The sequence below is a fragment of the Lithobates pipiens genome, unplaced genomic scaffold (assembly GCF_037356315.1).
Source record: "Lithobates pipiens isolate NorthernLeopardFrog02 unplaced genomic scaffold, aLitPip1_a1.2 Scaffold_16, whole genome shotgun sequence".
Classification (NCBI taxonomy): Eukaryota; Metazoa; Chordata; class Amphibia; order Anura; family Ranidae; genus Lithobates; species Lithobates pipiens.
This window is the reverse complement of record NW_027507748.1, coordinates 273,693,679-273,707,357: the sequence shown is the minus strand read 5'-3', so window position 1 is coordinate 273,707,357 and position 13,679 is coordinate 273,693,679. Positions and strand designations below refer to the sequence as shown.

The 13,679-nt window shown below is 40.8% G+C and overlaps 1 protein-coding gene across 2 annotated transcripts in view; it reads left to right on the top strand.

Moving 5' to 3' along the window:
• GRM4 (glutamate metabotropic receptor 4) overlaps nucleotides 1-13,679 on the top strand; it is a 315,342-nt gene that overhangs the window by 36,626 nt on the left and 265,037 nt on the right. For both annotated transcript variants that reach the window (XM_077481412.1, XM_077481413.1), the window contains exon 2: nucleotides 4,256-4,890. In XM_077481412.1, coding sequence (XP_077337538.1) covers nucleotides 4,399-4,890 — 492 coding nt within the window. In that variant the 5' untranslated portion in view covers nucleotides 4,256-4,398. The remainder of the gene's footprint in view (nucleotides 1-4,255; nucleotides 4,891-13,679) is intronic.

Here is a 13,679-nt window from a genome sequence, read left to right as displayed (position 1 = left end):
ATAGCTGGTGAATTTGATCAATGATCAGTTCTGACTGAGGTGTGGAAGGCAGAAACACTTTGAAGGTGTTGGGCATATTGCTGGAGCCCCCGGGACCCCCCAAATCTTAACGTTCCTTCTTGACCTGTCCTCGAGGTCAGCCACCTTAGCTTTGAACCAGGTTATGTCATCAGAAAGATCATTGTGGGCATCGATCAGTGTATTGTGTGAGGATACAAAGTCACCCATTTTTTTCTCTATGTGATCTACCCATCCTCTCAGATCTCCCACTTCAGCTTTAAAGCTGTTTATACATTGCATCATGTCTGCATGCATGGAGTTGTGGAGGGAGACAAGCATGTCCTTAAGAGTTGTGTCTGACACAGGCTTATCGGTGGTGGGGAATGCATTGATGGGAGCCACAGGCTCCCTTGTGTCCTCCATGGATTCCTGAAATGTGCTCACCTGCTGGATGTCTTCAACATCTGTGGTTTAGACTTTGCTGGGCTGCGGGAGAGCGGAGTGGAGACATCAGGGGAACATCGGGTAGATCCGCCTTGTGAGCCTGGGCTCGATTCAACTGAGTGACAGCCACTGGAGAGTAAAGCAGATCAGGCACCAGCGCCATTTTGGCTCTGATAATGGGCCACTGGCATGAAGAAATCCTTTAGTTTCTTCGGCTGAGCCACTTCTTTTCATTTTCGGTTCATCTCCTGAGGGATTTTCATTTTTTCATTTTCTTTTCATTTTCGGGTCATCCCCCCGCCCACCCCCCCCCCCCCCCCACAGTTTTTCATTTTGACTACAGCAGACAGAGGGGGGAGTTTAATGTAGGACTAGTTTAACGTAGAGCTAGTGTATAAATAGAGGCATACCCCACTTTTATGTACACAATGGGGTTTATTTACTAAAGCTGAAAAGTGCAAAATCAGGCTCACTTCTGCATAGAAATCAATGAGCTTCCAGGTTTCATTACCAAAGCTTAATTGAAAAAGCTGGGGATAGAAGCTCATTGGTTTCTATGCAGAAGTGAGCCTGATTTTGCACTTTTCAGCTTTAGTAAATAAACCCCATTGTGTACTTAAAAGTGGGGTATGCCTGTATAAACAATGTAATAGTCTGTCTTAAGTCCTTCAACAAACTGAACTTTTCACATTTACATTTACTGTGCAACTAAAGGCAATGCATTAAATACGTACAAAGTACATAGGAACCAATCAACATACTGTATATACAGTAAAATGCAGCTGGGTTGCCTGGAGTTTACAGATCTCATTTAAATAATTCTGATTGGAAAATGACAGCTTAGTTTAGATTGGTTGCTTTGTGCACAATTTTTACAATTCTCTTTAAACAGGTATCTATAAATCAGCCTCAATATTCTGTGTTCGCAGCCATATTAGGTGTAATTTTCCTATATTGCAGTTTCTTGAGGGAAGTCAGCTGTGTGCCGCAAAGTACACTCTCCCTGTCATAATGTTATGTGGTATGTGGTATAAATTACTGTTAAAATTGACAGGCCTGTTAAGGTGCACATGCAGACTGATGTAAAAAAAAAAAATGAGACATGGAAACAATCTTTGTATTTCTTTGAAACTATTCAACCGTAAACATGCCTTTTCTGTGCATTAGTTCAAAATAAGATGGCCTTGATGGGTAACACATAGTATATTTTTATTTTCCAAGATATACAAATATCTATATTCCTTTTGAACATGTGATTGAACCACATAAGATTGAAACATGATATAATGCATGCACTAGTAGAAAAGTAGAGATACCTAAACAGCATTGCCTTTTTTTTACCAGTCAGAAGATCTCCACAAGGAATAGAAATAATTTAAATTGAATGGAAATTCAATATGGCAAAAATCTGTAAATTGTATTAGTAACACAATTAGGAACTCTCAGAAGTTATTATATTAAAACTAAGTATCAAAATAACATGGTTTACATTTCAAAGCCTTTCAGTATTAATTATATTTATTTTTTGGGTGGGTGTTTGTTTTCCATCTTTTTGGAACATCGCCTTCTAGAAATGTTCACCCAATTTCACCACTGATAATAATGCATTACTTAAAGCTAAACTCTAGGCAAGCAGCTAAATACACAATTGAAATACATATACTGTAGTACATATGTAAAGTTTTACCTGCTAAATGTTTTTTTTCCCTGTCCATTCATTACTGAGATTTACATAGCCATGCTCATTAAATGTAATGAAAAATACACCCATTTGGTGAGTTCACTATGTGCAGCTAGGCTGCTTGCATCAAACAAAAATCCCCTCTGGTGAGTACCAGGGAATTCACTTAAAATGGTAATAACATTTTTATTCCTTATTTTTATTTTATTTTATTATTATTTTCATTTTATTATATTATACTCAGTTAGAATGGGTTTTTGACAAGGAATCTAGAATTGTTAAAATGTTAAACTGGTCCAACTGTTCATCCATGCTTAACAATTACTATTACGTTAAGAGTACAAATTATTATCAGTTGAACCACATATACTGTATTTACCATTCTTCCAATATAAGTGTTGTTTGACACATTCTGTATGATAACTTTTTGTTTGTACAAATTATACAGAAAACATAATAAAAAATTTGAAAAAAAGGGTAGTAAAGTTCCTAAAATAAGGCATACCTGTAGGTACAGTAAATATCTCCTAAAAGTGCATTGTTTAGGAGATATTTACTTGGTGTACCATCTATTGGGAGAGCAATGCCGTGGCTGTGGCTCCCATGTGCATAAGTGACCTCATCGTGGCATGGCCAGTTAAAAAGCTGAAGCCCGCAAACCCAGAAGGAAGACCGGGTGAAGACAGAAGCCCTGTTAGTGGTGACACACCACTGGAGGGCTTCGTTCTAAAGTGCTAGTATGCAATGCACATTATGCTAATATGCTGCAGAGGACCATTCTGTTGCAATTTTTTTTTTGCTGTTTACTACCGCATTAAAGCATATAAATGAAACAAAGCACCAAGCCAAAAGAGTAAGGAACCCAAAATGCTTTAATGGTTCTTTAGCAGCATCACATAAAACAGCCATTTCAGGGGCTCACAACACAACCTGTAGAAGGGATCTCAATTGCTCCCATTATCCCACGCCTTTGACTGGAACGTGAAATAGCCATGCAGAAGACTTGATTGGCTTCTTATAATATCCCTCCCTGTTCTATTTTCTACTTTTTACTTTACAGGGAATTACAGGAGGCTGATATTATGGCATGTTCCGATAATAAAACTAGTTGCATCAATACATAACTGCATCCATTGATTTATTTTTAAATCTGCTAAGATTTAATAGTAAAAGGTTGGTACATATGGGTGGTGTATAACAAGTAGTTAAAGTGGTTGTAAAGGCACAGGGTTTTTTACCTTCACTTACTGTCATGCATTCTGTGAGCAGAAGCCCCCCAGACCCCCCCTAATACTCACCTGATCCCACTCTCGATCCAGTGATGTCCACGAGAGTCTTGTCTCACACTCCTGATTGTCTTTTGGCTCCTGCTGCTATCAATCACAGCCAGTGAGCCAATCAGGAGATGGAGGGGCGGGGCCAAGCCCCGCCTCCATGTGTGAATGGACACACAGAGCCTCGGGGCTGGAGAGCACCTGCTTGGGTGCCCCCATAGCAAGCTGCTTGCTGTAGGGGCATCCAGCAAGAGGGAGGAGCCAGGAGCGCCAGTGGGGGACCCGAGAAGAGGATCTGGGCTGCTCAGGGCAGGTAAGGTATGACATGTTTGTTCTTTTTAAGAAAAAAAAAGACTTTCATATTGATTTAGGCTTTACCGCTTCTTGTTTACTTGTTCCTTTTTTTTTTGGCAGCTGTGCTCTTTGTCTTATCTTGTATCCATTGTGTCGGTCTGGCATTTCCCCAATGTCAGTTGGTGACCACACCTTTTCTGACTGATTCTTTCATGACCATCAAATTCTCACATGCATTTATCTTCTTCGCCAAGTGTGCTATAAAATGTTGAATGAGATAAAAATGTATTGCAAGATAGCTGGTGTAATGCTTTGTTTATGATTCAATGCTACATGCTGAGAAAATTGTACATCCTACAGCCTATTCTGAAAAACTTTTAGAGAGGTGGATAAACATGAAAAGAAGGTGTATTATAACTATTCTTTATGCTCAGCTGCTTGAATAAATATTACCTTCATAGTTTATTTTAGAAGCTTAGTAAATGACTTCCAGTTTCCATCGTTTTAATTTGAATAAACTGAATATTTAGGCTTACATCTTTTCACATATTTTTCCTTCTAGAACGTTGATGCTGCTTTCTGCTCATGAACAGAACTGCAAAACATCATGGCCTCGACTCCATAAATCATCATACAGACCGTCTGACTATAGGAGTGTGGAGACTGCTTTGAAAGAAGAATTATCTAGGCTTACAAAACCTCACCATGGATATGCCAAAGCTTACAATTATGGTGTGCACGTTTATACTTCTTAATACTTGGACATGTTGGTCCAAACCAAAGGGTTCGCCACATATGAATTCTGTGAGGATAGATGGAGACCTCATTCTGGGCGGTCTTTTTCCAGTACATGGAAGGGGAAGTGATGGCAGAGCCTGTGGAGAACTTAAAAAGGAGAAAGGAATACATCGCTTAGAAGCAATGCTGTATGCTCTTGATCGTATCAATGCTGATCCTGACCTCCTGCCCAATATCACATTAGGTGCTAGAATTTTGGACACCTGCTCCCGAGACACACATGCTCTTGAGCAATCCCTAAGCTTTGTTCAGCCACTTATCGATAAGGACCGAGCAGAAGTGCGTTGTCTCAGTGGTGGGAACCCTATTATTGCTCAGCCCGAGAGAGTAGTGGGAGTGATTGGAGCATCTTCAAGTTCAGTCTCCATTATGGTGGCCAATATATTGAGACTCTTCAAAGTGAGTACACTTTTATTTTTTTCCAAATTGATCATAAACATTAACATTTTGGCATATTATCTAAATTTTATAGAAATTGACATTTGATTATTCTAGAAGCAATTTTTTTTTTATTTTGAACTCTGCTTTCCTGCATGCAAACTGTCAGGCACATTTCTTTATTTGTTGAAAGGGGTTGTACAGGTAAAATATTTAACACTCTCTGGAGTTTTATACATGGTAACATTATGGCTAAACATGTACTGTGTGTGTTACAGATTAGTGACTATTTGTATATTGTTTATACAGCCCTCTACACCTCCAGCAGTCTTTCTCAACCCTAGGGTTTTTCCAGAAGCTGCCGTCTGGCACCGATGCTATTCTAGAGTGACCTGATACAAAATAAACACAGAGCCAAAGATGTCTAAAAATGTATAAATCTGTGCTTGTGGTAACATGAAACATAGTTCATATTTTAATTTGTTACTAAATTGCTAACTGGTTGCTATAGGCAGCACCATGCAAGAAAAAACAACACAAAGTGAGAAAAAAGAGAATGCGGATTGTTTGCTATGATGTTTGCTATGAACAAAAATGTAATTTACCGCAAGCAACAATCATCCTGTCTCTAAGAGGGGCGTTATTCTGGCAAACCACCAGTCAAATGGGGCATTCTTCCTTCTAACCATCAATGTAAGGAGTCATTACATTGACGACCAATGTAAGAGCACACTTTCCACTGCCCCTTATAGTACAGAGGCACATGTTCACTGATCACAGTTGTAAAGATGCATTTGATAATCCATGTAAAGGGACACTAAAATTTTCACTGTGGTACAAGTTTACAAAAGGTTGCTCAAATATAAGACCGCATAAGTGTGCCTTTTGTGCTACGAAGGAAGTCAGGTAAAATGCTCTTCTGGTTCTATCAGTGTTTCTGTGTACTGCATATTTTTGTCATGTACACATTCCCTGCCTCTCAAATTGGGAATTATCACCAGAACTTGCTTTGCGAGACATGACACGCAGACAGTCACTTGTTATATTCCAGACCTTTACTGCTGCTTATTCCTTCAAGGTTAACATGACACACAATAGGCTTCTAAAATAAACCAATATGTATGTCTAACAGGGTGACTAGTTCATCCTACCCAAATCCTCCACCAACAGAGCAACTGATTTGAAACATAGATCTATACTCGGACAAAAAAGTTAACAAAACCCCCCCAAAACAAAAAAAAAAAAAAAGGGCTGACTCGATGGACTACTCTTTTTCTTTTTCTGCCATCACTTTTCTATGTTTCTATGTCTATGATTTGGGCCTGTGATGAAAGCTCTGAAAGCACAGTGAAAACAAACAGAGATCAAGTTTGGAAATAGCTTGAAATTTCTAAATATTTTAAACGAAATAGTCCAACTTAAAAGATGGTGAATTCTTCCTATCGTGTAGTCTAAAATCCCACGCTTAGCAGCTAGTGAATGCAGCAACTGATTGGGTGAAACAAAAAGTAGGGATTTACTGTTCGAGGTTCACAGAATCAGCATAATATTGTGTGCATTTTGCATAATAACCATAATACACTGCCTAGCCTTTGCACTTATGTCAGCTAGCTTAGAAGGGCCAAAGGGGGCCATTTTGATAAGTCATCCCTCTTGCAATAAGACAATGAGGACGTGTGTTTTAGCTATGATAGACAAAGCATAGAGAGTTCTGCTGATAAAGTGTGTAGTGAAAGATCCGTGTTGATTTTGCATGCACTGGCATATCTGTTCAAATAGATGTACAGTTGTGCCTAAAAGTTTGCATACCTTTATAGAATTGGTAATATACAGTATGTACCATTTAAAAAAATAAGTGGGCATGCAAAACACATTTCTTTTATTTCTTATGGGATTCAAATTCAACTCTAGATCATAAAAGAATGGCACAATTATAAAACAAAACATGGCAACAAGTAAAACAAATGAAATGACCCCTGTCCAAAAGTCATGCACACCCTTAGCTCATAATACTGTGTATTGCCCCCTTTAGCATCAATGACAGTGTGCAGTCTTTTTTAATAGTTGTCTATGAGGTCCTGAACTCTTGCAGGTGGTATAAGTGCCCAATCATCTTGGCAAAATGCCTCCAGGTCATGCAAAGTCTTTGGCCATCTTGTATGAACCACATTTTTGAGATCTCCCCAGAGTGGCTTGATGATATTAAGGTCAGGAGACTGTGATGGCCATTCCACAACCTTCACTTGCTGTAACCACTGAAGGGTCAACTTGGCCTTGTGCTTAGGATCATTGTAATGCTGGAAAGTCCAAGAGCGTCTTATGTGCAGCTTTTATGCAGAAGAATGCAAATTATCTGCCAGTAATTTTTAATAACATGCTGCATTCATCTTGCTATCTACAAGATTCCTGTACCTTTAGAACTCACACACCCCCAAAACATCAGTGAGCTACCACCATGCTCCTCAGTGGGGATGGTATTTGTGTCGCTATAGGCCTTGTTGACCCCTCAGAATCCCCAAATTACAGTGTTCCAGAAGCTGTGAGGCATGTCAAGGTGTTGTCAGGCATATTGTAACCAGGCTTTTTTATGGCATTCTTTCTGGCAACTCGACCATGCAGCTCATTTTAGTTTTTTTGTATTGTGGTATTGTGCTCCTTGAAACAACCACACCATCTTTTTCCAGAGCAGCCTGTATTTCTCCTGAGGTTACTTCCAGGTTTTCCTTTGAATTCAAAGCAATTCTTCTGGCAGTTGTGGCTACAATCTTTCTAGGTCTACCTGACCTTAGCTCGGTATCGAGAATTTCCTACATTTTCAATTTCTTAATAAGTGATTGAACAGAACTGTGGAATATGCTTGGGCAATGGAATATGCTTTCCCATGGTTTCAACAAAAGAATATGCCTGGGCAATGTGCATTAGCACAGAAGCGTATGACCTCTTTCACACTGGGGCTTTTCCAGGTGCTTTTTGGCTAAAAATAGCACCTGTAAAGCACCTCCTCTGCAGTCCCAGTGTGAAAGCCAGAGTTCTTTTGAAGCACCGCTAAAACTAGCTGTATTTTACCGTCAGTGCCCACTGGACCCAGTGTGAATGCAGCCTATAGGTTCTTTTGGGAGAGCATGTGACAGAGTGGTTTACAGACAGGTGATTGTGGAACAGGGGAGCAGAGAGATGTCACCCTATAACATGAAGTGCATAACAAGGACCTTTATAGCAAGAGCACCAGCTATCATTTTCATGAAACCTAGTGAAAAAAATAGGCTTTAATGTTAAGCATGTTAAAGCTTATATGAAATTTTAGTGGTTATGTTTAGCTACTTTACCAGACTATGCTTAAGTTCCTTGAATTCCAGTTCTGGGGTACATTTTCTGATGTGCTCTGTCTGTGTGCAAGGATCTGTACACCCAAAAATCGTTTTAAGCACCTCAATACTAGACACTTTTACCCCTTTCCCAGGCCATTATTTCTCACACACACATAGGCATTGTTATAATTATACCCCAAAAAACATGCTGTCTCCTGAGTATTGGAATACTACCTGTGTGAGACTTTTTCACAGCCTAGATGCATAGAGGGGCCCAAAATCCAAAGAGTTCCTTTGAGCATTCAAGGAGCATAGATTACACATTTAACTTCCTGACTACCTAACACATTTTTGGAGGCCCTGGAGCACCAAAACAGTGGAAACACCTACAAAAGGACACCAATTTGGAAAGCAAACTGTCAGAAAAGGTTAAATTCTCTGATGTCTCTGTCAGGCATTTGGCCTGCAGTACTGATGTCCATCAGTGGTTGTCTCCTGACAGTTCCAGACTGTCAGGGGAGCTCTCTCCTGCTGGTGGTATTATTTGATCTTTGGGCTGCAGTACTGGCATCCACCAGCAGGTGGTTCCTGACAGTGTGGAGCTGACATCTCCTGCGATCAGGTGTCACCTGAGCCTGATTGCAGGAGATGTGTATAAATACCCGGCAGACACACACACCTCGCCTTGGTATCTTTCCTTGCGCCCTGACCCTGAACCTGAGAGCTCTGTATCTGTACCTGATTCTGTTCCTGTCTGTTTACCTGACCCCTGAGCCTTGTACCTGTACCCATCCCTCCTGTGATCCTGTTACCCTTACCTTTGTCCTTTGTCCTGAACCATCCATCCTCTCCTTGTCCTGTTTGTTCCCTATCCCCAGCTGCTGACCCCCCCGTTGACGGCCTGGCTCCGTTTATGATTCTGGTATTCCCCATTATATGTATATATTTGTCTGTTACTATTATTATTTGTGAGTTTCTGTTTGTGGTTGGTTGGTTGTACATTGTATTATATTGGAGGTGGTTGTGCTTATTCACTTATCTTAATAAATCATTATATTTCACTTATACAGGTTTGGGTTTCCTCGGTTGCAGTCTACACAGTTCTGGTCTTACCTGATATGTGAGACAAACTCCAAGGTATTTTCGAAAGGCATAGAGAGTCTTTTGAAAATGGCATTTTAGGGGCATAAGTTCTGCATCTAATTTCCTAGCTACCTATCACATTTATAGAAACCCTGGAGCACCAGGACAGTAAAATCACCCACAAAATAACCACATTTTGGGATGCAAACACTCCAAGGAATTTTTAAAAGGCATAGTAAGTCTTCTGAAGACTTCATTTTCAGTTTTGGAAAATGCAAATAAAAAAAATTGAAAATACATTTTTTTACACAAAGTTGTCAATTTAATAAGATGCTTCCCACACACAAAATAGGCATACTTAGAATTACACCCCAAAACACATTCTACTTCCCCTTCTGAGTATGGTGATAACACATGTGTGAGACTTTTTCACAGTTTGGGCTGATTGTACACTTGACCTTTGGAAGATTTACTCCCCTTCATGACCAGGCCTTTTTTTTCTATACGGCACTGCAACGCTGTACATAAAATACATTTATATAATTTTCTTACCCACAAATAGGGCTTTCTTTTGGTGGTAATTGACCACCACAGGGTTTTTTTATTTATATAAGCATATAATGATTAATTTATACAAAAGTTATAATGTTTACAAATGATGGTATATAATGACATATTTATTTATTTTTTATACTAGTAATGGAGGCTATAATCAACTTACTTCTAATGCATTGGACAATCTGATATTAACTTTTGACGCTTTGTGGGAACTAGTGACACTAATATAGTGATCACTTTTAAAAATATACACCATCACTGTAGTAATGACACTGGCTGGGAAGGGGTTAAACATCTAGGGTGATGAAAGGGTTAAATGTGTGCCTAACTACTGTTTTTGTGTACACAGTGTGCTGCTTTTACTAAGGAATGTGCTGGAATTTATTTCCTGCTTTGCACATCCCTGCTGACCAGATGGAGCTCTGCATTGTTTACATATGCAGAGCTCTGTCCAGTGTGTCTCCTTGGCAAACAGCAGGTGCTGGCGGACATCCATTGGCTGGCACCTGCTGATCAGCTTCTGCTGTGACACAGCAGAAACGACGCACTGGCTGAGCACACGCATGCCCTCCCCCTACCCAGAAGTGCAGAATTGTGTATATATATATATATATATATATATATATATATATATATATATATGTTATTCTGCATAGAATGGCCACCCTGTAGCAGTAAATCTGCTATAGGGTGGTCAGCAAGTGGTTACATACCAGACAGTTGTACCAAAACCAATGTACTGTAATGGTCACCTCTATACAAAGGGTCAGGGAATCTAGCTTAATTTAGCGTCACCTATCGCAGTCCCAGTTCCTTTAAGCCAAGCAAGCCTAGTCTACTGATACATGGTTACCCCCAGGAATGTCATGTTCACTGACCAGGAAGTACAGCAGGCTGAAGAAAGGAAGTACAAAAGAGTCCCTGTGGTTCAGGAGTGCAGTTGTCTGTAGGGGATGACTGGGACTGGTTTCTCACAGAAACATAGTCAGTTGGATATGCAGATGGCTTAGTTCAGGTCGGAAGCAGAGACATAGTCTGACAACAGGCAGAGATGTGGTCAAGAAACAGGCCAGGGTCAGTAGAGGTGGTATGCAGAAACAACACTGCACTGATGTGGCAGTAATTACGAACATTATTGCTGGCTGCTCTGCTCTGGTGACACTGGGGACTAGTGTGGCAGCAATCAGGAACACTGCTGCTGACTTATACTGGTCCGGTGACACTGGGACTGGTGTGGTGACAATAACGGACACTGTTGCTGGATTACACTGGTGTGGTGACACTGCAACTGGTATGCCAGTGATCAGGGACACTGTAACTGATTGTGGCAGTAATTAGGGAGAATATGACTGGTGTGGTGGTGCTCAGACCCTGTAACTGGTGTAGCGGTGATTAGGGACAATATGACTGACATGGAGGGGATTAGGGACAAGATAAATGATGTGACAGTGATCAGGGACATTGGGACTGGTGTGAAGGTGATCAGGGACACTGTGAGTGGTGTGGTGGTCATTAGATACTGTCAGGGCTGGACTCAGCCCTTCCTTCTCAAAGCTGGCCTCTCAGCTGTCGGCTAATTGCCAGCTCCTATCTCTCCACCTGTTGATGATATCCTGCTCGTCCGTTCTGCCTACTTAATCCGTCCAGTCCAGATGATCTCTGCCTTCTCCTTGGTCAAATCTCTAGAGACGCTCTCCTGTGTTCCTGTTAAAGACTTGCTTGGCTGACATTCCTTCTGGCTCCAGATCCTGCTTGCTGTTCTACTACACTCTACTCTGGCTCCCTGATGTTTTGGCTTGTCTGACTATCCATTCTGGTTCCTGAACTCTGGCTATGTTTACCTTTTTTTTATTATTATTATTGAACAAGTGTGATTTAACTGTACTTCTGCCTCAGTCTGATTCATGGTTTCTGTCAGGCACATAGTAAATGGATGACATGACTAGGGACACTGTGAGTGGGTGGCCATGATTGGAGGCAATGACTGGTACGGCATTAGTTATGGACACTGACTTACAGCACTGGACTGATGACATTGTACTGCTATGGCGGTGATCAGAGATAATGGCTGGCGGCACTGACATACAGTGATATCCCAGCAGCAAGACATTGTACACACTGCCAAAACAGTATGATATCACCATAGTGTGTGTCAATGGCTTACATATATTAAGCCAGTGAGAATTACTGTGATAAGCTGTGTTTGGCTACCGTTATCACATGGTACAGAGAGGCGGTACTTGGCCCTGTACTATGTGATCACTGACCAATCACAGAGCTCAAAATAGTTCTGAATGGCTGTATGAATGGCAACCATCTTTACTACTGGACGCATGATCTCTGTGATTGGTCAAAGTGATTACATGGTACCAGGGTGAAGTACCGCCGCTCGGTACTCAGATCGGCGATCTGCTTCAGGAGTTGTTGCTGTCAATCTATCCAAGAGTTGCATTTTTCACAGCACTTCACTGCATCCTTTGAAAAAACACTGTGCACCCAAAACATTGCACACTCCTCCCCATACAGCCAAGTGTTTGGTATTTTCCTAGTTAAAAATATACAAAATAGATGTAACCTCAATAAAATAAAATATTTTAAAAAAGTGATGATGGATGGGAAAATGGTAATATGGGAAATATGCCAGTATTCCTGCTATTTTTTAACTTCCTTCAACAGACCACGCTGTCCACCATTTAGAGGGTTGAGACCAACCAATAAACACTGACAAGGGTGGTCAACTTCTAATTATTTATGTAGTACCTTTATCCCAGAAGGATAAAGTTTCTCTAACTGCTTAAAAAGTGTTAGCTGGAGTTAGTCAAATCCATCCACATCTACTAGTTGATTTAACACTACTTTCTCCAGAGAAAGCTGCTGCTCAAAGGGGTATTTTTTGCTCCTTCATAGATAGAGGAGACATCTAAAGATGGTAAGTGTTACTGGCTGGATCACCAGGTGAAATAAAAGGAAAAAATGCCCAAAAAAATGAATGCAGTCACCACATTTAGGGACTGGTAAGATGCATTATGTTACAATTTTGGGTTTATTACAGCTTTAATTTGTACTATTGCATGCCCTTTCCATTCTGATCTGACCCACAAAGACCACAGTAAATTGAAAGTCTCCCATTAAATTTGCCTTGCAATCATTTTTACTTAGTTTTCATTGTTGCCCCTGCCTATGTTTGCTTGAGCAGGGCAGGGACAGCCTTAAGGAAAAAATAATAATAAAAAGTAAATCTGTAAATAATGTTTAATAAAAATAAAAATACATAAAGTAAATTGTGATTTCAGGTAGAAATATGTTAAAGAGGAAGTAAACCCTGATGAGTTTACTTCCTCTTTTTTTCCCTGCAAAGGTAAAGCATTATGGACTACTATGCATCGCATAGTAGCCCATTATGTGTCACTTACCTGACACAGGAGCCAGCGAAGTCGCGCTGTCCCCTGTAGTCCGCCGCATCCATCTTGCTGGTGGCGTCTCGCAGCTCCGCCGCTGTCATTCGGCGAAGCCGCGATGACGTCACTCCCGCGCATGCGCACGGGAGTCGACAAATGCGGCAGTTCCATTCTTGGAACTGCCGCGTTCAGTGCGCCTGCGCGCCGCTGTCTACGGCGCATGCGCCGTAGACAGCGGTGCCCGTTTTCGGGCAAATATCTCCTAAACCATATAGGTTGAGGAGATATTGCTTGGACCTACAGGTAAGCCTTAATCTAGGCTTACCTGTAGGTCAAAGTGGTTTGTAAGGGTTTACAACCACTTTAAAGCAGCGTTCAGCCAATTTTTTTTTTTTTTAAGTCAGCAGCTACAAATACTGCAGCTGTTGACTTTTTTAAAATATGGACACTTACCTGTCCAGGG